The sequence below is a fragment of the Pongo abelii genome, chromosome 6 (genome assembly GCF_028885655.2).
Source record: "Pongo abelii isolate AG06213 chromosome 6, NHGRI_mPonAbe1-v2.0_pri, whole genome shotgun sequence".
Classification (NCBI taxonomy): domain Eukaryota; kingdom Metazoa; phylum Chordata; class Mammalia; order Primates; family Hominidae; genus Pongo; species Pongo abelii.
This window is the reverse complement of record NC_071991.2, coordinates 51,654,276-51,679,931: the sequence shown is the minus strand read 5'-3', so window position 1 is coordinate 51,679,931 and position 25,656 is coordinate 51,654,276. Positions and strand designations below refer to the sequence as shown.

The window sequence follows — 25,656 nt, the reverse complement described above, 5'->3', positions numbered from 1 at the left end:
TTTTTGAGGAGTCATTGCTAAGATATTGTCATCTTTTCAATTTGTGCTTTTATGTTTCATGCTCTGTTGGTGAAACATGATCCATTGCACTGTGGATCAAGTATAACTGCCTCTGCATCTTTTTCTGTGTTCCTTTTCTGTCCGATAATTTCCCTCTACTTTTACCTTTGACTGCTATTCACTCTGCCAATCTTTTGCAGTCCAGGGTGCATCGTATCTGTCATGAAATCTTTCCTGGAAATTTTATTGTAATGAAGTTCTTTGATTTTCTGCAGCGTTTGGTCTGTTTTACACCACTTAGATTTTGTATGTTAATGCCTATTATTTTAATAAATGGATATAAATTTTCCTTCCCAGGGTTTCAGTGTGTTATAATGGAGCCAGATGGATTCCTATTTGAATGTGTGTTGTCACTTTCTAATTCTTTGACATTAGACAAATTGTTTAAGTTCTGTGGGTTTCAGTCTTCTCATGTATAAAATGGGACTATTGTCTATTTTTTAGAGTTATTAAAAATTATAACTAATAATGCTGTTTAAATGTTTAACAGAAGGCCAGAAATGTAACAGGTGCTCAGTAAATGACAGTAGTAGTTAATATTGCTGTTGTTCCATATTTCTTACAGCTCCTGATATAATACTGAGCATGTGGTAAAGACTCTTTGAGTATGGTTCATGGCAAGGTCATTTAAATAGCTTCTGAAATCCCATTGCTTTTGTGAAGGCTTCCTGTTGGCTCTGTTCTGTCAGAATGACAAAACTTTCATGGCTTTTTCTGGACTGTTCTTTCTATTCCCATTATCTGTAAGGGGAGCCTTTGGTATGTATTCTGAAGTGGTTTCCAAAACAGTGATTTGAAGGATTTATTTATTTATTTTTGAGTAATGTTTTGGATCAATCTCTACATTTTTCTAAACATCAGTAGCCAAGATTGTAATAAATAAAGCATTTTTCACATACTTTGTATGCAGAGTGAAACACATGGAATAAAATCTCAGCCAATCTTAGGTACAGATGAATAAATTATTTTGCCTAGCTTACTTCAGCTCAACAGACGTGTATTAATGTATCTCCTATGTGCCAGGCATTTTATAGTTGCTGGATTTACAAAGATGAGTAAGATATGGTTTCTGCCTTTGAGTTAGTCCAGGGCAAATGAGAGACACAAAAACAGATCATTTCAATAGATGACGTGTTCTAAGATGGAGGTGGGATGGGGGCTCTGTGGGATCTCAGATGGAGGGTGATTGATGAAGCGGAACGAGAAGACTTATGGAAAGATGTGAGTCTTAGCTTGTGATGTCTCTCAGAGGAAAAATGCGCTGATCCACTTGATTCAGGGACAGAGACCTGACTCAAAGTGACTTCAGTATCTACAGGAATGAATTGCCTGCAGAGTTCAGAGGAATATTTGGCTCCAGGTGAGGCTTGATGCACTGGCTCAAACAGTGTCTACCATGGCTCTCTCTTAACTGTGCTTTTGGAAAAGCCAAATGGCCTCTGTGATTCCATACCATATGCTCCTCACGCATTACTCACCAGGGAAGAGTAACTTTTCCTTTAGTTCCAGCTCAAATTAGGGATTTCGTTTTTCTCTCATTGGCTGTAAATTATCCCTGAACCAATCACTTGTGACTACTGGGGTACTAATTGGTTTACATAAGTCAGGGCCTTGCCTCAAGCTTAGAGTGAGGTCAGTCTCACCCAAACCTTATGGCTGAGCATGAGGAGAGGGGAATGGATAACTGGGGAGAAGCTAGCAAATGTTTGCTAGATGAGGGCGAGAAAAGTTAAAGGATCTTTGGAGGAAAGAAAATCATGTAAACAAAAGCAAGGAAGCATGCATCATCATGATGTGTGTGGGAAATAGCAAGCAGTTAAACATTAATACAACATGTAGTATAAGAGTTAGAAAATAATTATAGAAATAATAATGTGTTTGGGTATTTTCCACTGCTAGGTCTAGTTTCCATACATTATTTTAATTCTCACAAGTTACTGAAGTAGTTACTCCATCTTGCAGATAAGGAAACTTGAGTCTAAGCTCACAGCTAATAATTGGTGGAGCTGGACTCAAACCTAGATTATTTGGCTTTAGAGGCAGCCACTTGGACTTTAATATATTAAGTATTCTCCTCTATGTTGCTAGAGTTTCAGGAAATAGGACCTCTTCTACTATGCTATATTAGGCTGTTCTCGCATTGCTATAAAGAAATACCCATGACTGGTAATTTATAATTGGCTCACGGTTCTGCAGGCTGTACAGGAAGCATGATGCTGGCATCTGCTTGGCTTCTGGGGAGGCCTCAGGAATCTTACAATCACGGTGGAAGGCAAAGGAGGAGCACACATGTCACATAGTGAGAGCAGGAGCAAGAGAGAGAGGGGGGGAGGTGCTACACACTTTTAAATAACAAGATGTCCTGATAAATCACTCACTATCATAAGAACAGTACCAAGGGGATGGTGCTAAACCATTCATGAAGGACCACCCTCATGATCCAATTACTTCCCTCCCTCCAGGCTCCACCTCCAACATTGGAGATTACAATTTGACAAGAGATTTGGACAGGGACACAGATCCAAACCATATCATATGCTAACAGGTCAGGTTTTCTCTGGGGTTCAAGCTTTCTTCAGGCCTTACTTCTTTATCCTATCATGCTAAGGTAGTGGTTCTGAAACTTTAGCATGCACTGTAGTAGTCTCTAGGCTTGTTAAAACCTAGCATTTCTGGGCTCTGTGACCGGAGTTTCTGATATGGTAGGCCTAGATTGGTATCTTAGAATTGGCATTTCTGAGAAGTTCCTAGGTGATGCAAATGGTGCTGGTCTGGGGGCCACATTTTGAAGACCACTTCTTTGAGGTCTTTGGGAGACTGAAGATTTGTGGTTCAATGATACCACATATTGAAATGAACACAAATTTTATTGGTACTTCTGCTTGCAAGTACACGTGTTCTGAGCTTATAGTCTTCAATAACACAGATATCAAGAGTATTATTTTGGTTACCATAATATCCTCCACCATAGGTCAAGGTCATTGCATAAATATTTCATATCTTAATAGAAAATGTATCGACATTTGTATTTACATACAAAGGGTATATATTTGGACTTAATTTTTTTATATTTTTGTTGTGAAAAAGTATATAGAAAAAGTAACATGAACACCCATATTTCTACCACATCAACACTTGTAAATATATATGTATTTACACACATTTTTTTGATGAACCATTTGAAAGTGAGTTACACATCTTGCACCACCTTACCATAAGTACGTCAGCACACATCTCCCAATGAGAATATTCTCTTACATTTCACAATGCCATGATCACTTAAGAAAATTAGCAATATTTCCTTAATGTTATCTAACATGCAGTCATATTCAAATTCCCCCAGTTGTCCCAATATCTTTCCTATACCTGTTATTTTTGGTACCAGGGTTCAGTTAAGTGAAACTAAATTTTAAGAGACAGCAATGCTGGATGGATCTTTAGGCTCCGATTAGGTTCTGTGTTATTTAAGATCCAGGTTTGGTTGCTTTAACAAAGACTCGACTTAATGATGGCTTAAATAAGAAAGATGTTTGGCCGGGCGTGGTGGCTTTATGCCTGTAATTCCAGGACTTTGGGAGGCTGAGGTGAGCGGATCACCTGAGGTCAGAAGTTCATGACCAGCCTGTCCAACATGGTGAAACCTCATCTTTACTAAAAGTACAAAAATCAGCTAGGGGTGGTGGCGCGCTTGTAATCTCAATTACTCAGGAGGCTGAGGCAGGAGAATTGCTTGAACCAGGGAGGAGGAGGTTGCAGTGAGCCAAGATCGTGCCACTGTACTCCAGCCTGGGTGAGGGAGCGAGACTCCATCTCAAAACAAAACAAAACAAAACAAAACAAAAATATGTTTATTTCTGTCATGTTTAACCATCTGGAGATAAAGTAGCCTAGGGCTGATAGAGAGGCTCTGCTGTCCACAATATGTGACTTCCATCTCTGAGGCCAAGACAACTGCTCCAGCCTTACCATGATGCTACAAAGAGGGGAGGGAAGTGTATAGTTGGTCCATGTAAGGGCATGTCTGCAAGTTGTATGTATAACCTCTGCTCCTATCTTGTTGAGAAGAACATAATAATATGATGCGTCTGTAAATAGAGGACTGCAAGTGGAAGCTTTATTTTGGATGGCCACGTGTCTAGTGATAATTCATGATTCTACTACTAAAAAAGAATGGCTGTTGGGGGCAGCAGTTAGCATCTCTGCCAAAAGTTCTTTTTTTGCAAAAAAAAAAAAAGAGCTATACCAAACTATATTAAATCCACTTAACAATGACATTTCTCTTTTTGAGATATATAGGGCTCATAATTGCTCCTATTCTAACTGAGCCCAGACAGATGTTCTTTTTTGAATTATTTGATATGTGTTTTATAGATGTTCTCTTTTATTTTTGTTAGGGCATTAGCTGTCATTGGTCCCAGCTGACAGTGTCTTCACCCCCTTTCTAATTTACCACTTTCTTTTTTTCTGGGCTAGGGAAGCAGATAATAATAACCCTCTTAATAATTCTATAATTTATTCTGTGTCTTATGTGTGCTATACCGTGTTAGGGACTTTGACATCTTTCCTCAAACTTTGGAACTCTTTTTTTCAGCATTATTGAGATATGATTGATAAATAAAAATTGTATATATTCAAGGTGTACAATGTGATGTTCTGATATACATATGCATTGTGTAATGCTTACCAGAATCAAGCTAATTAACGTATGGATCACTTCTCATAATTATCTTCTTTTTTGTGATGAGAACAAAGATCCACTCTCTTAGCAAATTTCAGGTGTCCATTATTATTCACTGTAATCACTGTGCTGTGCATTAGGTCTCCAGAATGTATTCATATTATAACTGCAAGTGTATATCATTTGACCAATATTTCTTCGTTTTCCCCATCCCTGACCCCTGGTAAGCACCCTGCTACTCTCTGTTTCCGTGAATTTGACTTCTAAAAAATATTCCACATATGAGTGAGATCATGTAGTGTTTGTCTTTTGTTGTCTGGCTTATTTCATTTAGCATGATGTTCTCTAGGTTTGTCTGTGTTGTTGTGAATGGCAGGATTTCTTTCTGTTTTTCTAACATGTGAGGTGATATCTCATTGTGGTTTTGATTTACATTTCCCTGGTAATTAGTGATGCTGAGCACCTTTTCATATACCTGTTGGTGATTTGTATGTCTTATTTGGAAAAATGTCTATTCTAGTCCTTTGCCCATTTTTGAATTGGTTTATTTGTTTTTTGTTACTGAGTTGTGTGAGCTTCTCATATATTTTAGAGACTAATTGCTTATCAGATACATGGTTTGCAAATATTTTCCCCCATTATGTGTTTTTTTGTTGATTGTTTTCTTTGCTGTGCAGAAAATTTTTTGTTTGATGTAGTCCTTCCCTCTATTTTTTGTTTTGTTGCTTGTGCTTTTGGTGTCGTATCCAACAAATCATTGCCAAGACCCATGCCATGAAGCTTTTCACAATATGTTTACCTTCTGGAAGTTTTACAGCTTCAGATCTTAGGTTTAAATCTTTAATCTACTTTGAGTGGATTTTGGTTGTATACTGTAAGATAAGAATCCTTTTTTTTTTTTTTTTTTTTGCATGTGGATATCCAGTTTTCCCAGCACCACTTACTGAAGAGACTGTTCTTTCACCATTGTGTATTCTTGGCGCCTTTGCTAAAGATTAGCTGATAACCTTGGAGCTCTTACACAAATATACTCATTTTACAAATGAGAAGGCTGAAGCTACAGGAATATCAGTAACTTGTTTAGAAAAATGACAATTGTTAGAACCATAATTAAAATAAGAATTGATGCCCTTAGTCGGACCTGGGAATCCTACCTTTGAAAATTTGCATGATTTTTATTACAAAGACCTTGCAGCATTTATTTCGACTACTTAGAGGCATTTTTATATTTATTCATTTTTGCTGATTGCAGACAGGTAGGTTTGCCAAATAGCTAGATGAGATTCTTTTTGTCTGATTGTGTCTCTGTGAATACATGTGTACAGCATGCATACACATACAACATGCATATAAACTCACATCTTTTTTGGAAACTTTTAATAGCATAGTGGATAAGGATAACATTAAAAAACAAAGCTTAGGCTGGGCGCGGTGGCTCATGCCTGTAGTCCCAGCACTTTGGGAGGCCCAGGTGGGCAGATCATTAGGTCAACAGAGCGAGACCATCCTGGCCAACATGGTTGAAACTCTGTCTGTACTAAAAATACAAAAATTAGCTGGGCGTGGTGGTGCCTGTACTTGCTACTTGGGAGGCTGAGGCGGGAGAATCACTTGAACCCAGGAGGCGGAGGTTGCGGTGAGCTGAGATCGTGCCACTGCAGTCCAGCCTGGCAACAGAGCGGGACTCTGTTTCAAAAAAAAAAAAAAAAAAAAAAAAAAACCATAACAACAACAAAAACAAAGCTTAAAACAGTAACTGTAAAGCCTACCATACGTTATAAAAGAATCTGAGTATTGAAAGAATACTTTTCAAACAGCATTAATATAAACAATTTTTATCTCTCTAAAGAGATTCCTGAATGGTTCAGATGTATGTTTAGTGAACATTCATTCGCAGACAATACTCATCCTAGAACATCTTTCAGGCTATTTAAGGTTGATAAATCTATTGTATCAGTTGAGGTGGGTTAGAGTATAATGCAGTAATAAGGACTCCAAAACTCAGTTTGTCCTCTCTCTTTTTTTCTTTTTTTTTAAGCCTCTTTGGTGATATGTTTTCTTTTTAAAAGTTGCTTAGCTGTATGATTATTCTTAGTCAGATACAAGAAGAGTATCATCTATATCTATGCAATTTGATTTCTTTTTGAGCACTCTTTAAAATCTAAGTATACTATTTAAGATTGTCACTGATATTCAGGGTAATACAGAATAGTTACTATAGTACTTACTGTATATGGTGTATGAGGTAGAGATGACAAGGTACAAGATTGGCCTTTTATTTATTCCCTTAATGAGTAGCTTAATTTTCCTCTAACATAATTTTTCCCTATGTAATACATTATAGGATACACTAATCACACTAGCAGGACATGAAAGGTTATAGCCACTAGATCTTTCTCAGATTAGGGATACTAAACTGTATCATAGAAATCATCATCATTACCATCATCTCAGTAAATTTTAAGAACTGTGAATATTGTACTTAATACTGATAGACTAATAGTAGAAGACACCTCAGAATTAGTTTATAGTTGAGGGCAATTAGGGATTAGTATTTTTCACTATTAGTAATTTTCACACCGAATGCTGCTTAATGCTATGATTTATGTAAAATTGGTGCCTAAGACATACATGTTGTAGATCGTGATTAATAAAAATATTATATTTATAAAAAGAATAGGTTATATAATTTTCTCTAATTCTTCTTTAGGTCGAGATTTAATTTGCATCCAGTCTGTGGACGGGATGCTGATGGTATTTGAGCAGGAGAGCTATGCTTTTGGAAGATTTCTCCCTGGCTTTCTTCTGCCTGGTCCTCTTGCCTACAGTTCCCGTACAGATTCCTTCCTTACTGTCTCTTCCTGCCGACAAGTGGAAAGTTATAAGTAAGTTTGGATGTTAAGTCTTTGGAATCATGATTTTTTTGGTGTGTTTGTTGCTGACTAATTTTTGTCCACAAAGAGCTTCAATATCACAAATGAAAAAAAGATTGGTTTCTTTGAAAATATGTGATTGTGGTGACTTAGACTATATGATTTACTGTTGTAAAATATTTGAAAGGCAATATGGTGCAGTGGTTTGGGAGGCAGACCTGGATTGGAATCCTGATTTTACCACTCCAGATGTTTGATGGTCCTTATCCTGGCTCTAAAGGAGGTAATATTGCTCATTTTGACAAGTTTTTTATAAGGATTAAATGTATGTCAAGTTACCACCCTGTAGAAAATGCTCAGTAATTATTGTGATTGTTCCTTGATGTAATAAATAATTAAATACGATGTTAAGTGAAAAAAGCCAAATTGAAGATTTAGCTGTGGAATTCTTTTATAACAAAAAGGAACATGTGTGATATAGGAAAAATACTGGCATGAACTATTAATATGAATGTTAATACTTTTTTAAAAGAACAATTCATAGTATAAGTGAAGTATGAAAATGACCCTAGGCAAATAGTTTATACTTATTTGCTAGAAATTCTTATTGGTCTTGGTAAATTGTGTATGAGAGAGACTGTTTTCTTCTCCACCAGCTAGATTTACATAAAAGTCAAGGTTTTGAGTTTTTGGAGAATGTGTTTTTTATTGGCAGAGAGAATGGGGAAAAGAGTAGAAATTCATGCTGGGAAAAGAAATAGCCTTGAAGGTTTTCAGTGTCTTTGGTAACTTTATTGTGTTGTCTTACTGGTGGCAACATTTGGAAGTTTAAACATCTAAGCAACACATCATCATAGCTTTTCAACATTATTTTTGGCCACATCATTTTTCCCAAGATGGGAAGAAGATATAAATTCATCAGGCAACAGATGTAAATTTTTGTCTTCAAGTTTCAATGTTGTGTGTATAACCAGTTAATGCAGTTTTCTCTTCATAAGTAGCCATTTGCTTTTTGTAAATGACTGTCAAGTCATCTAGGGTTAAAACTCTGAAAATAAGTGAATGTTTGTGAGTAAGCAGAATTTAACCGATTTAGGAAGTGTATCATCATGTGATATTCCTTCTGTAATTCTTATGGCTCTTATCCGAAGGAGATGATTGAATGGTGGCATTGCTACTGGTAATAAATAAAATATTATATTTATTTTGAGAGGTTGGGAAAAATATCTGTATAGTTTACTCAAGCCTGCCAAACTTGAGCAATATTAGGAGATCTGCTTTTTAGCTTTCCACCCAGCTCTGTGCCTCACCTCCTGCCAAGTAGTGCTATGCTAGAGCCACAGTACAAATATTTAAACACCCAGTTACTTACTCTTTGAAATATGTGCATAGGAATTAATTTGATAATAACTCTAGGAGTGATTGGATAGAGAAGTAATGTGTAGATTTCCTTAATGTGTGAGTTTAATCTAACAGAAGCTCACATTGTTTTAACTGTGGTAATTCTCCAACATACCAATCTATTAAATTCATCTTTGTCTTAGACTAAAAAATATACACGTTATCCATTATGTGGATCATTTATAATGACAAAAATGCATGAGATATGAGATTATTGTGAAATGATGATAATCAAGAAGGTTTACAACATTAAGTAGTATGTTGTACTTATATATGCTTTCAACTTTAATAGATTATATTAAATGATAATCACTGCTGCATTTTTGGATTTTGGAGAAAGCATGAAAACTATGTTTGTTCTTTTGAGGCTTTATTAAATCTGTCTATATTCAGTTAATAGAATATAATCAGTTAATAGAATAGGCTTTTAACACATAACTCATTTTCATTTTTGATATTGATACCTTTAGTTTCCTTAAACTTGCTTAATTATGTTTAAATAAAAACCAGTGAAGGCTAGGGGTTTCAAACTTCAGTGTACGGAGGAGTCACCTGGACAGCCTGTTATAAAATGCACTTTTACAGATGCTAGTCCCCAGTCCCCTAGATTTCTTTTAATAGGTTTGGGGATAAGACCCAGAAATCATCATTGTAAATTTTTACTCCAGGTGAATCTAATTCAGGGGCACACTTTGAGCACCATTTTTCTTTTGAAGTAAGAGAATTGTTTGCCCTGAATTTTTTTTTTTTTAATAGAGGCGGGGTCTCACTGTGTTGCCCAGACTGGTCTTGAACTCTTGGGCTTAAGTGATCCTTCTGCCTTGGCCTCCCAAGGTGCTGGGATTACTGGCATGAGCCACCACTCCCAGCCTGCTTGCCCTTTATTGGGGTTAAGGGTAAGGGCTTTGGTACTACTGTTCTCTGGGCCATGTATGTCCAAACTTTGATCATCTTCTATTCTCTTTTCTTATCCTTTGCCTTGCAGAATTATTTAGTAATCCCTGCCCTTAATACTTTCTCTTATTCAGCCTTTCCTTCCCATTCCCATTGGTTCAGGCCTGTATTTTTTCACTTGGATTTCTGTGTTTTTTTTTTTTTCTCTCTAAACTTTGAAGGTTTCTTCTCATATCTTTTCTTTTAAAACACCTCTTTAAGCCAGAATAATTTTTATTTCTGACTAAAAGACCTAGACTTTTTTTTTTTTTTGAGACTGAGTCTCGCTCTGTCGCCCCAGGCTGGAGTGCAGTGGTGCGATTTTGGCTCACTGCAACCTCTGTCTCCCGGGTTCAAGCAATTGTCCTGCCTCAGCCTCCCAAGTGGCTGGGACTACAGGTGCATGCTGCCACACCCAGCTAATTATTTTTGTATTTTAGTGGAGACAGGGTTTCATTGTGTTGCCCAGGCTGGTCGTGAACTCCTGAGCTCAGGCAGTCCGCCCGCCTCGACCTCCCAAAGTGCTGGGATTACAGGCGTGAGCCACCATGCCTGGCCTAGATTTTTTAATATTGACATTCAGTGCTTTTTATAATCCAGTCCCATTTTACCTCTATGATGTGGACTTTTGGACTTGAAAGTGACTTTTGAAGTTAACTGGTTCAACTGTCTTCCTTTTTTCACCTCCTAGATATATTACTGCCTAAAACACTGATTTTTGGCTAATGTCATGTATTGCCTTCTTGTACTGACATTTTCCAGAGTATCTTGCATTATCAGGTTCTTGAGAGAAGAATCTGTGTTAAACATCTCTTCACTGACTGAATAATTCAGTTTGTTTATTCAGTCATTCATTCAGCAAATATTTTTCAACAGGCTTGTGTGCCATACACTGTGCAAGGTACTGGAAATGTAGTCAAATAGACGTGCCACTTATCCTCAAATAGTATTCAAGGAGGCAGGAAGTCAATCAGCTACTTCAGTCCATTTGTCATACAGGCTATAGCAGAGCTTTGCATAGGATGCTGAGGAGGCCTCGAGGTGGGACCTCTAAGAATTGAATGTAGGAAGGCTCCCTAAAAGAGTATACCTGCCATGGGTGCTATTTCTCTCCTGTCTGCTATACTCCTTCCCCAGCAACCCCTCAATAGCTCCTAATACATTGCTAAGTAAATAATCAGCCTTAAATAAATATTTAAAAGTGTTTTTGTTGAATTTAATTGACTATTTTAAAAAGAAGTATTCTTCTCCAATCTTTGGCTCTGACCAAATGGAAATATTTGTAGTCTCCACATATGTTAAGGGCTTTTCTCTCTCTCCTTTTTTTTTTTTTTTCACATACTGTCTATCTCCTGTGTCTGAAGCGCTCTTCCTTCTTTCTCTGCACATGGAAATTATGTCTAGAAGCCTCCCTGCTCCCCTTCAGTTCTTCCCTGACCTAGATGTAAGCAACATCTCCTTTTTTTCAATTTACGTAGTAGTTTTTCAGTGCTTCCCTTAGGTATTACTTATGCTTTCACTGATAGTAAACACTTATTTGTTTTTCTCCTTGGCTAAGCTCGGTGCTCCTCGATGGCAGGAATTCTGTATCCCCTGAAGTGCCCAGCACTGTACCTGGGTGAAAGTGGGTATTCAATGAGAACTGACAAAAGAGTGAAAAGTGTATAAAGAAAGCTTCTGTTTTGTTACTGGCATCTTTCAATGAAAAGGATTCTCCCCGGCATAGTCAAGAATGTTTTAGCTATAGTTGAAATCAACATAATAATGCTCTGTGTCTCGAGCTTCCATTTCTAGTAAAGTTCTCTGGGTTACATGTCAAGGTTCCAAAACTTCCTTCCACTCACTGAGGTGACAGTTATGTTTATTTTGAAAATAAATGATTTTGGAGGGTTTACTTTTGTGCTCTGTGACGCCTCAATCTATATTTTAGTTACCTGCTGCTGTTTTTACAAGGCAATATGGAAGAGTATCAAATTATGTGGTTGAGTTTGTTATTGGTGCACTACAGGACCTGTGAAGCATTTGTGGTTAGTGAGTCAAAAAGCACCACTGTTTACCTGCACTTGCTGTAGTTGCGATTAGTGCCTTTCTGTTCTGAGAGACATGTATGGCACTCTTTCATAAGATCTTGTTACATTGGCACTGATTATTCTTTCAGCAATCTCGACAAGGGAACTTTTTTGTGTAGCTTATGTCACTGAACACTTGAGTGGTAAGAAAAAAGATCCAAATATTTTATTTCAGAATTTCCAAATCTGCTTGGAATTGTTTGGTTTTGGAAATAGATTTTTACGTACTTTATTGGTCACAGTTAAGAGGAGTTAAGGAAGAACCATAACATAGATGCTCTTGTAAGTTTGTCATCATCTAATTTTACTGTCAAGTTTAAGTAATAAAATACTCTTCTGAGTTGTCTTTTAGGAAGAGAAATGGTTTGGATTTGGAAATCAGTAGTCAATTTTGGCTGTGCCTCTGCCTGCTGTTTTAATGTTAATAAGGCTGCTTTAGGGGCTCACTTATTTCTTAGATAAAATAATGACCATAGTTATATAAGAAGCTTCAAACAGCTCAAAGAGTTTTGGACCTTTGTAACAATCTCATGAATATCTATATTATCCCTTGGCAGGTTGGTTTCTGTAGGAAATGAACCACCTATGTAACTAATTGCCTAGGGTTAGATCCATAGCAGGACAAGCTTTGGGATGATGTTCTAGTCACCAGCGCATACTATTTCTGTTGCTATGAATTGGGAGTAGGAAAATAATCCTATTTGGAGTTCAGAATGTGAGGTCTAATTATTTTGCACTTTTAGAGACTTTGGGATTTTGAAGGTCAATCTCAGATGGTATAGAGAGATTGGCTGCAGCTGACCGTGGGATTTTGTAGCATGGTTTTACAAGGCTGAGATTTTCTCCCTCTTACTTCATGCACCCCATAACTGATTCCTCCCTGTCATGCATCTCTCCTAAACTCCTGTCATGGCCTTTCATGTCTCTTTTACTGCTGCATGCCTTTGCATTTGTTATTTGATTTACCATAATGCCTTCTCCTTCTTTACCAGCGTGATAGAATTTTCACTCATCCTTTAAAACCTAGCTTTCTCTTCCTGAACCTATACCAAGAGCATATCTTTTCTCCCCCAATTACTTGTTACTATTGGTACTATGTACCATATTCTATTGGTACTACGTGCATACCTTCTGCTAATTAGCACAGGATACTCTGAGTTATACTTAGCTGTCTGTATATGAGTCTCTACAACTAGTGTGGGAGCGCCTTATGAGTATAGATTATGTAGTAGTTTTTCCATTGTTAATGTTTGTATTAGATCCCTACTATATGTTTATAAAATGAATGAAATTTATATATATTACATTTTCATATTAATGATAAGATCTATTTTTTATAAGCTATTGTTAAGTTTGTCATCAGCTTCTATGTCTTGCAAAATCTTAAATCATAGTCATTCTGCATTCAACTGAAGTTACAGGTTTTTTATAAGTGAATTATTCTTGATTGAGATAGGATGTTTTCAGAGTTGGTATATGATATTTGAAGACCATTGTACATTTCAGTGCTCGTTTAGATATGCCACATTGCCTTCATTCAGGTCCCTGATTTTTACACTCTCAGATATCTGTCTCTTAGAAAATGTGAGTTTTGATTCAATAGGAGGGAAAGGCATCTGTGAGTCTGTAGTTGCTTTATGTACAGTAGGATTATTCTTCTAAAAATTTGCCATTAATTAATGAGAAATACAGAAATTTCAACTTCATTAGATAAATTAATCATTTCTAGATTGAATAATATTTATAAATTGTTTTTAAGAATAATTTGAGCTAAATGCCACTACTGAAATAGAAGCTGTAAAATACTTATAGATCATAATGTCGATTACTGAGAACTCTACCTACCAGCTACAAACTACTATGTGATTGATCTCTATCTCTATATAAATCTGTCTCTTTGTCAACCCATCAATCAATAATTGTATACCTACTATATACCAAATAGTAGGCACTTTATAATTTATTGTTTAATCCTTTTAACAATGATTGTGTTAGAGATTATTATTTCTGTTTTATGGATGGGGAAGCCAGACACAGAGTGATTATTTGCCAAAAATATACTTACCTAGTTAAGTGGTTAAACTGGGGTTAAACTGAGTTCTTTTTGGTTCTATAGATTATGTATTGATAATTTCTACTCCATCTGACTGCTTTGCATATTTACATTTTTTTCTGTCTATTTGGTGTTTAGGTGCTAGATCTTTCTTGAGCATTGTTATTTGTCACATAAAATTCTAATGGAAGTGCTTTAATAGTTGGTAGAGCTGTTTTCCCAACACTGAATAATGAACATATGGTTATAATTTCTTTATCATGACATTTTACACAGTTTTATGTCACAATATCACTCAATAAGAATTCAATCTTAAATTTTAGAGTTTTTAAAAACAAGGAAAAAGTGCTTTATAAAGTTTATAGATTATTGTATACTTTTAAAGTTTAAAATAATTTATAATTTTTAATTATAAACTCATTTTTTTAAATTTCTTTCATACAGGTACCAGGTACTTGCTTTTGCAACAGATGCAGATAAAAGGCAGGAGACTGAACAGCAAAAACTTGGTTCTGGAAAAAGACTAGTTGTAAGGCCTTTTTTTAATATATAAAAATTTCAATAATGCTATATCTAATCACATATGTTTGTTAATAATAATTCATGGGAAGAAAATGTAAAAAAAAGTCAGCCATTCTCTTTCCTATATTATGATTATATTAATGACTTAAGAATTGAGTTGGTTGTTGTTGAGCAATGGAAACACATGCCTGGTCATGGTCTTAATACAACAGATTGTAGAGTTGTACCACTAGAACCGTGGATATCCAGATGGAGTCACTTTTAACAAATAAAAATAGAAACATTAAAAAAAATCTCTCCTTAATAGGCAAAATTTTGTAGATTATATTCTACTGTTTGAAGTGTCTTTTTTCTCTAGCTGCTTTCCAGATTTTCTCTAATCACTTGTTTGGAGCAATGGGATTATAATGTGTAATTTTCTTTCTCTTTTTTTGAGCTTAAGATTTGTTAAGCTTCTTGCATCTATGAATATTTAGTTTGCATAAAATTTATAAATGTTTTGGCCATTAATTCTTTAAATATTTTGTAACTAATAGGCATGTGACCAAATATATAAGTAAAAGATAAAAATTCACAGCTCACAAAGATAGAATTAGCTCAAAGACAAAGGTGAAGTTTGATAATTTGAAAAGTAGTTTGAAGAAAAATTGTAAATGATGAATTCTCCGTTTAATGTAAATTGGGGAATAGATGGTGATTATGACCTCTTCCTTATCTTGAGAACTTCCATAGACAGCAAGGCAAAAAATAGAAGGAACTAAAATTATGGTGGAAATAGTGAAATAAATCTGAGGATACACATGAAGGAAGCTAAATGGAGAAATAATGTAGAATTTAGAAAACTAACATAACAATATTGGAGAAGACTATGCAGAATTTTCTGTATTAGGATACAGAAGTTCAGGAGATGGTAGAACAGAAGGGTAACTTGGAAAGAGTCAAGAATCAGATGAAGATGTATTTTTTTTCGTTGGTAGTAAAAAGTAAAAGAGCACAATGAATAAAAATTTGATATAGTTTTGCACAGAATTTAGAAGCACCATAGTAATAATAGTTAAAGCACAGATTGAAGTCAAACAGGTCTTGAGAGCTTTACTTTTTTTTTGAGCAAGTTACAGCAAGTTTGTTAGCCTTACTAAATCTCAGTTTCCTCATTTGCAAAGTGATAATATCTATTTTAAAATGTTGTTATTAGGGTGGGCACAGTGGCTCATGCCTGTAATCCCAGCACTTTGGCAGGCTGAGGCAGGTGGATCACCCGAGGTCAGGAGTTCGAGAGCAGCCTGGCCAACATGGAGAAACCCCATCTCCACTAAAATACAAAATTAGCCGGGCATGGTGGCCCATGCCTGTAGTTCTGGCTCCTTGGGAGGCTGAGGCAGGAGAATCGCTTGAACCTGGGGGGCAGAGATTACAGTAAGCTGAGATCGTGCCACTGTACTCTAGCCTGGGTGACAGAGCAAGACTCCGTCTCAAAATAAAAAAAGTTGTTATAAGATAAATTATGTATTTATATATAAATATATGTATTGTATATAATAAATATATAAAGCACATAGCAAAATGTCTGGATGAACTTACTGATAATGGTAATTAAATTGTCCTTTGACCTCCTCAATAGTGGTGTTCTTCCATTTGTTTCTTATAGTCTGCACTTCAGCCATATAGGGCCTCTCATTGTTCCAAATATTCCATGGCTCTTCTTTATTCTAGGCATATGGTTTTTCTTCTGTCTGGAATAGCCTTTCCTTATCATTTGCAGTTTTTATTGATTACTCCATGCCTCACACTGAGGATATATTCTGAAGGCAATTGCAGTTGAGTGGTTTTTCCATTCGATTAGTGAATAGAGTAAGAAATAGCAGTAAAACTTCATTTTGTTACACGATAGTCGCTTCGCAGGAGCGTGATACCATGGAGCAATATCAAATCTATTGCAGAAGAAACAGAACTTATCCAATGGAATGATTTTAATAAGATAGTTGTGGGAAGACATTTAATAGCTTCCTATGTTACTCACAGCTACCTTTTTATTGATTGATTTCTATTTAAGTCTTTTGTGTTCAGAAAAATAATTTGTATGATTTGAATTCTCTTAGATTCATTGAGATTTGTCTTATGGCCTAGAATATGATCTATCTTGGTAAATGTTCAGTGTGCACCTGAAAAGAGTGTGTATTTTTTTTGTTGTTAGACGTGTTTCATACATGTCAATTAGATTATGTCGGATGATAGTGTTGTTCAATTCCTCTGTATCCTTATTAGTTTTTTTACTAGTTATTATTAGTTATTGAGAGAGGGGTATTGAAATCTTTGACTGTAATTGTGGATTTTTTTTGTATCTCCTTGGAAATATATCTATCTATATCTATATTTATTTATTTTTTATTTTTGAGACGGAGCCTCGCTCTGTCACCCAGGCTGGAGTGTAGTGGCACAATCTCGGCTCACTGCAACCTCCGCCTCCCAAGTTCAAGTGATTCTCTTGCCTCAGCCTCCTGAGTAGCTGGGACTATAGGCATGTAACACTATGTCCAGCTAATTTTTTTGTGTTTTTAGTACAGATGGGGTTTTGCCATGTTGGCCAGGCTGGTCTCGATCTCCTGACCTCGTGATCCACCTGCCTCGGCCTCCCAAAGTGCTGGGATTACAGGCATGAGCCACCACGCCTGGCATATATCTATATTTACTTATTTATTTTTTGCTTCAGATATTTTGGAATTCTGTTATTAGATACATAAACATTGAAGACTGTTCTGTCTCATGATGAACCCGTCCCCTTTACATTATGAAATGACCTTTATCCTTTTGTTTGATAATCTTTTTTCTGAGACCTACTTAATCGGTTGGTAAAATACTCAGTTTTCTTTTGATTAGTGTTATTCTGATACCTTTTTCTATCTTTTCACTTTGAATCTGTTTGTCCCTTTATACTTCAAGTGCATAATTTATAAGAAGCATGTAGTTGGTTGGGATTTGCTTTTTAAAATCAGTATGATATATATTTTGCCATTTAATTTTGTTTTATTTATCTATATGTCTGTCTAGTTTTTTTTGCTTCCTTTTCCTCTTTTTCTGCTTTTCTTTGGATTTATCCAGTTTTTTTAAATTCTATTTTATCTTTGTTGGTTTATTAGCTATAACTCTTTGTTCTGTTATTTTAGTGTTTGCTTTAGGGTTTCCAGTATTTATCTTTGACTTAACACAGTCTACTTTCAGGTGATATATTACCTTATATATAATATAAGAACTATGCTTCTGTTTCCTACCTTCCAGTCTTTGTGCTATTGTTCTATATTTTATTTTTACATAGGCTGTGAACCCCATATTACATTGTAATTATTTTTGCATAAATAATCAATTATATTTTAATGAGATTTAAATGACAAGAAAAATATGTATTTGCCCATGTAGATATCATTTCTGCTGTTCTTCTTTAATTTGTATAATTCCATCTTTCCATCTGGTTTCATTTTCCTTCAAACTAAAGGAATTCCTTTCACATTTCTTTTAGTGTGGGCCTGCTGGTGATGAATTTTTCATTTTTTATGTGTATACTGTTCTTGAGGTTATCCCTGGGACACAGTTAAGTTATTTGGAAACAGTTTGATTTTTGGGGGCCTTGTTCTCAAGACTTGTTAAGTGGGACCTGGGTAGTGCTCATTTTAGGGCTACTTATTCCCTACTCCTCAGGTAAGATCCTTTTTAGTACTGTACCAATTCACTCAGAATTATGAGGTTTTGCAGCCTGGCTGGTGGGCACAGGGAATATCTTATACCCTGTGTGAATGTTGGGCACTGTTATCTCTAATCTTTTTGGGTGGTTCTTTCCCTGGCCTTGGGTAGTTTCCTTACAATAATTTTCCAGTAAGTACTCAGCTGAATATTCGAGGGCACTCTCTGCAGATCTCCAGAGTTCTGTCTGTATGCAGCATTTGTATGTAGCTATTTGGTGTGCTGTCTTGTTAACTCCAACTGCTGTGGTTTCTCCAGACTCTGAGTATCCATCTCCACAATTCACAGAGTCTGCTGGGCTCTGCCTAGGTTCTTCTTCCCTGCACAATGGCCTAGAAACTCTTTCAAGGCTGGAGCAATCATGCTACTCACCTCGTTTGTTTTCTGTCTTTAAGGGATTGCTGTGCTTTGTTGTCTGGTGTCCAGTGCCTTGCAAACTATTGTTTCATTTATTGTCCACTTTGTCGTTGTTTTAGGTGGGATGCTAAGTCATTTCCTTATTACTCCATCTTGGCTGGAAGTGGAAGAATTTTTTTTTTTAATTATTGTTCTTAGCAAACTTCTGTGTTTTATGAGACTCATTAATTCAGAATGTAGTGTATTTCCCTAAGTGGAGGTCACAGAGAGTGGCATTCAGTACCTGGTAAATTGAAAGTATTTAGTGGCTGGATCTCAGACCATGGCCTCAGAAACATGATTTGCCTGTTCAGTTTGAATAAATCACCTCTCAGAGTGAGGCACACATCAGCCCGAGTTACAGATACTGACGTACAAAGCCAAATGCTAGCCTGTTACAATATAATGAGAAATATAACTGTCATGGGACTGATATTCATGTCTTGTCCAGTGGAATCATTTTATATAGGTAAGCAATACTTGAGCCAAATAGTAATCAAATAATTTCTTAGTGTTGAATTCTAGTTCAGCTTAAGATAGTCTGATGCACCTACCTATGTTCACTAGGCTGTCTCCCTTCTACAGATTGGTCTTATACATATACCGGCAATATTTGCCTTTCTGGCCAGCCCCATTTGGATTCTATACCTTCTTCAAATATTTTAATATCTAAAGTAGATGAATACCTAAGATCATGTCTTGATGGCCAAAAATTCATCTTGTCTTTAATGTGACTTTTCATGATCTTTTCTTGGATCCATTGTTTGTTGATTATAGACTAACTTTCACAGCAGCCCTATTTCCTCTTTGTGCAGATTTTTCTCTGTGAAACCATCTCATTGTTACTTTCGTATACAATATATGCCTGTCAGGGACCCTGGCTTGGTCCCACAGTGAAGCCCTCCCATTTTGGGCCGATTAATGGATTGATTGCAGCTCTGCATCTCTCTTGGGTGAAGCCCCAGGAGACAAGATCTTTGGCTCCAACCACTGCTAAGGTCCGTTCTTCTGCTGCCTCTAAGCTGGGGAGGGAATATAAAGCTTGAGATCTCCCCAGGGAGGCAGAGTGCAGCCTGGAAATGCCAAGCTGTGATCTACAGCTAGCACAGAAGTGGGAGAAGAGCTGCACTTTCAGAGCATTGATAGGGAACATGATGACAACCATTGCAGTGAGCCAAGATTGCACCACTACATTCCAGCCTGGGCAACAGAGTGAGACTTCAAATGGAAAAAAAAAAAAAAAAAAAAATGGCCAGGCGCAGTGGCTCATACCTGTAATCCCAGCACTTTGGGAGGCTGAGGCAGGCGGATCATGAGGTCAGGAAATGGAGACCATCCTGGCCAACATGGTGAAACCCTGTTTCTACTAAAAATACAAAAGTTAGCTGGGCATGGTGGCGTGTGCATGTAGTCCCAGCTACTCAGGAGTCTGAGGCAGGAGAATCGCTTGAACCCGGGAGGTGGAGGGTGCAGTGAGCCGAGATAGCTTCACTGCATTCCAGCCTGGAGACAGAGCGAGATTCCGTCTCAAAAAAAAAAAAAAAGAGAGAGAGAGGGAGAGAAAATATAGAGGTGCCACATAAATGAGAAAGAGCCTACCTACTGACCAATGCACTTGCTAACATACCCCACTTTGAAACCAAAGGCAAGAATTTAGCTATAAATAAAAACCTTGCAGAAAGCTTCAGCCCTCTGAAAACATTCAGAAAAGAAGTCTACTGACTGTACTCAATTTACACCTCACGAAAAGGAATACTCATTCACACAGATGAAAAAAAACCAGTGCAAGAACTCTGGCAACTCAAAAGGCCACGGTGTTTTCCTTCCTCTAAATGATCACACTAATTCTACAGCAAGGATTGTTAACTGGGCTGAGATGGCTAAAATGACAGAAATAGAATTCAGAATATGGACAGGAAATAAAGACCATTGAGATTCAGGAGAATGTCAAAATCCAATCCAAGAAATCTAAGAATCACAATACAATGATACAAGAGCTGACAAATGAAATAGCCAGTATAGAAAGAACTTAACTGGACCTGATAAAGCTGTAAAACACACTACAAGAATTCGTAATGTAATCACAAGTATTAATGGCAGAAGAGACCAAGCTGTGGAAAGAATCTGAGAGCTTGAAGACTGGCTTTCTGAAATAAGACAGTCAGACAAAAATAAAGAAAAAAGATAAGAAATGAACAAAACCTCCAAGACATTTGGCATTATGTAAAGAGACCAACTTTATGACTCATTGGCATCCCTGAAAGAGATGGAGAGAAAGCAAGCAAGTTGGAAAACCTCTCTCAGGTTATCATTCATGAAAAATTCCCCAACCTCACTAGAGAGGCTGATATTCAAATTCAGGAAATGCAGAGAACCCCTGCAAGATACTATACAAAAAGATCATCCCCAAGACACATAATCTTCAGATTCTGTAAGGTCAAAATGAAAGAAAAAATGTTAAAGGCAGCTAGAGAGAAAGGTCAGGTTACCTCCAAAGGGAGCTCCATCAGGCTAATAGTGGACCTTTCAGCAGAAACCCTACAAGCCAGAAGAGATTGGAGGCCTGTATTCAATATTCACAAAGAAGAAATATTCAACCAAGAATGTCATATCCAGCCAAACTAAGCTTCATATGTGAAGGAGAAATAAGGATCTTTTCAGACAAGCAAATGAGAAGGGAAATTGTTACTACCAGACCTGCCTTACTAGAGCTCCTGAAAGAAGCACTAAATATGGAAAAGAACTGTTACTAACCAATACAAAAAACTCTTAAATACTTAAATACATGGACTAATGACACTATAAAGCAGCCACACAAACAAGTCTGCATAATAACCAGCTAACAACAATGACAGGATCAAATCCACACATATCAATACTAACCTTGAATATAAACAGGCTAAATGACCCGTTTAAAACACACAGAGCAGCAAACTGGATCAAAAAGCAAGACACAATGGTATGCTGCCTTCAAGAGACCCATCTCACATGCTGTACACCTGTAGGCTCAAAATAAAGAGATGAAGAAAACTCTATGAAGCAAATGGAAAAAAGCAGGAGCTGCAATCCTAATATCAGGCAAAACAGACTTTAAACCAACAAAGATAAAAAAAGACAAATAAGAGCATTACATAATAGTAAAGGGTTCAATTCAACATGAAGATCTAACTATCCTAAATGTATATGCACCCAACACAAAAGCACCCATATTCATAAAGCAATTTCTTAGAGACCTACTAAGAGATTTGGACTGCCACACAATAATAGTGGGAGACTTCAACACCCCACTGACCCTATGAGACAGATCATTGAGGCAGAAAATTAACAAAGATATTCAAGGTCTGAACTTAATACTTGATCAAATGGACCTAATAGACATCTACAAAACTCTCCATCCCAAAACAACAGAACATTCATTCTTCTCGTCACCACATAGCACATACTCTAAAATCAACTACACAATCGGACATAAAACAATCCTCAGCAATTCAAAAATATCAAAATACCCATCAACAGTAGACTGGATAAAGAAAATGTGGTACATATACACCACGGAATACTATGCAGCCATAAAAAAGAATGAGATTATGTCATTTGCAGAAACATGGATGGAGCTGGAGGCCATTATCTTTAGCAAACTAATGCAGGAATAGAAAACCAAATATCACATGTTCTGACTTAAATATCACATGTTCTTACTTTCACTTGAGGGTGAAAGGCGGGAGGAGGGAGAGGATCAGAAAAAATAACTATCACATACTACACTTAGTACCTGGGTGATAAAATAATCTATACGCCAAACCTCTGTGAAATGAATTTACCTATATAACAAACCTTCCTATGTATCCCTGAACCTAAAGTAAAAGTTAGAAAAACTGAAAACAGTATATGCCTTTCTGCCAATATTTTTCAAAATGGTATGTCTTTGCTGTTTTGCATTTTCCTGACTCAGAAATATTGTATGGAAGATGAATCCTGAAAAGCTCTCATTTTACATTCATTCTTTCATTACTTTAAGAAGCATTTATTGAACATTAACCGTATCCCAGCAATATGGAGATATCGTGGAGTAGCTCTTATATATAGAATATTCTGCTATACTCTCTAGTGGCTTGGTGACTACTCTGTATATGCATATTGATATATTTTTAGTTGTCCTATAAAAACACATGTACAATCATAATGGCAGTTTTTATGGATTATTAAATTTGATTTGAAAATTAAGCACAATATCATTTTCATGGAAGTTTTTTAGGGAAGCAGATAAGTGTTTTAGTGTTTTTGAACTGCAGAATAGTTAATATCATTTGGTAAGACATGGAACAAAACTTTGATTAGAGTCTTGTAAAATACCAGAAAAATAGTCATAGCGATAAAAAAAAGAATAAAGAAATGAAAGAGATTAGCCCATCTTTGTATTTCTGCTTTGTTGTAAAGCAGTTTCTTAATTTATATTGATATGAAAATAACTGAAATATTCTGAGGTTAGCAACTAAATTGATATTGAGTTTTGCTTTGTAGGTGGATTGGACTCTAAATATTGGAGAGCAAGCCCTTGACATATGTATTGTCTCTTTCAATCAGTCGGCATCCTCTGTTTTTGTTCTTGGTGAGAGAAACTTTTTTTGCCTTAAGGATAATGGACAAATTCGATTCATGAAGAAGCTTGATTGGAGCCCAAGTTGTTTTCTGCCATATTGCTCAGGTGTGTAGAAAGATTTTCTTTTATCTCTTCCATATGTCAAGGCTATGTGATATACACCAGAAAAAGCCACACTCATACACATATTTTAAACATATATGAAAACAGTTTAATACTGAATATGTAATGGAAATTTTAACTTTCAAAGTTTGAATAGAAGTTTGATATAAAGCACACATTTGGTTTTGTCAGTCATTTTACTTTGTACAAAATGACTTGTAAAATTGGCCTCCAGCACACATTAATACTTTCCATAATGTGGCTATTCAAGATGCTTTCAAGAGAACATCAGACTCTTTTATAAGCACAATAGTAATGTCTAATAGAATGAATTATCTGTAGTGAATGCCTAGTAAATTAGCTTAAATGTGTTACATATTAATGAAATTAATGCTTTCTAGATGAAATGCAAAAATGTTGGCAATTATCTAGTTATAGCTTCCAAGACTGTAAAATGATTCCTTTCTTTTTTATACTGGTAAAGTTACAAAACAATGTTTTATTACGTAAAATCTTTATGTATTAAAATCCAGGTGTTAGAATTAGTTTGTGCTATCAATTTCCTAAAAGAGATATACTTTTCCAAATGACTGTTTTCTTAGTGTCTCTTTTCTCTATCTTCAACTTACAGTTTCTGAAGGAACAATAAATACTTTGATTGGAAATCATAATAACATGCTGCATATTTATCAAGATGTGACACTGAAGTGGGCCACCCAACTTCCCCACATTCCTGTAGCAGTAAGAGTGGGCTGTTTGCAGTAAGTGATTTAATTTAACACAGTTTTTAAAGAGGATGTTAATCAAGAAATTTTCTAGAAGTTCTATGAAATAATGACAAGTGATTTTATTAAAAAATTACAAGTGACATTGTAGTATGAATGTCAATAATAAAAGTAATTTAAAATATAACTTTTATTGGAAAGGAAGGATAATTAGTGCTATTAATCATTTTCATTTAATATTTCTAGCAAGATATCCTTAGTACCTTAAAGGTAAAAACTGGTGAAGATATCAAGAAAATGGTTTACTTGATAGATTATTCTTTAGAATACAAAAATATTTCTTTTAGCATTTGATGAGTCCCTTTTAGAGAACATTTATTGATAGACTGTGATGATATTACACTGTTCATTATAATAAGGTCTCACCTTGTTTCAGACGTTTCATTAAGTCAAGTGATGCAGAATTGTTAATGATCATGTGTTTACACAGTTTAGATTTTAAGTGGGGCTACTTTGTATTTAAATTGAAAAACAGAATTCATACTTTAACATTAAGTTTACAAAATTTATCAAAAATGACAGAAATGAGCCATCTAAGTGAGTAATTTTTCTAGGTCATCAGTATAAAAACTGAGATGCCGATGAACTTTTTAGCATCTTAGATTATGTTTAGGAATTGAAAATATCAGCAAATATATAGAAACACAACTTTCCATAAAGCCTCATAGATTCTCGGATGTATTCAATTCTACTTATTTATAATATTTTATTGAGCATTTAAAGGCCATACGGGGTGGGGCGCAGTGGCTCATGCCTGTAATTCCAGCTCTTTGGGAGGCCGAGGTGGTTGGATCATCTGAGGTCAGGAGTTCAAGACCAGCCTGGCCAACATGGTGAAACCCTGTCTCTACTAAAATACAAAAAATTAGCCAGGTGTGGCGGCGTGTGCATGTAGTCCCAGCTACTCGGGAGGCTGAGGCAGGAGAATTGCTTGAACCCAGGAGGCGGAGGTTGCAGTGAGCTGAGATCACACCACTGCACTCCAGCCTGGGTGACAGAGCGAGACTGTGTCTCAAAAAAAAAAAAAGCAGCCATCTGTAGAATTCTTCAGTGACACCTATAGTTTCTCATCAGGATGGAGTTGTTCTCTCCTATTAATGGCTTGAGTGTAATATTATTGTTGAAGCTCAACGAAGGATATTCATATTTGCATCAATGTTTTATCTAAAGCCTGAATTTTAGAAAAATGGAAACAGTGTTTTGAAAACATTGACTATTTTAAAAAGAAGTTGCTTTCTTATGTTTTATGAGAAAAAAACATATAATTCTAATTGCTATGCACTTAACACAAGTTATGGTTATTTTGTGTCTGAAAAATAATTTAAAAATTTTGAGATTGGCTTTTGCAATGTCCATCACATTGTCTTTTTAAATTTAACAGAATATTCATACTCACCAGACATTTTGTATCAGATTTACTTAGAAGGATTTAGAACAGGAAAAACATCT

General features: G+C 36.0%; 1 protein-coding gene across 8 annotated transcripts in view; it reads left to right on the top strand.

Annotated features, from left to right (window-relative positions):
- Positions 1-25,656, top strand: part of BBS9 (Bardet-Biedl syndrome 9) — a 483,026-nt gene that overhangs the window by 120,058 nt on the left and 337,312 nt on the right. For all 8 annotated transcript variants that reach the window (XM_054559335.2, XM_024250181.3, XM_024250180.3 and 5 more), the window contains 4 exons: positions 7,449-7,623; positions 14,512-14,596; positions 23,242-23,425; positions 24,054-24,183. In XM_054559335.2, the coding sequence (XP_054415310.1) occupies positions 7,449-7,623; positions 14,512-14,596; positions 23,242-23,425; positions 24,054-24,183 (574 nt within the window). The remainder of the gene's footprint in view (positions 1-7,448; positions 7,624-14,511; positions 14,597-23,241; positions 23,426-24,053; positions 24,184-25,656) is intronic.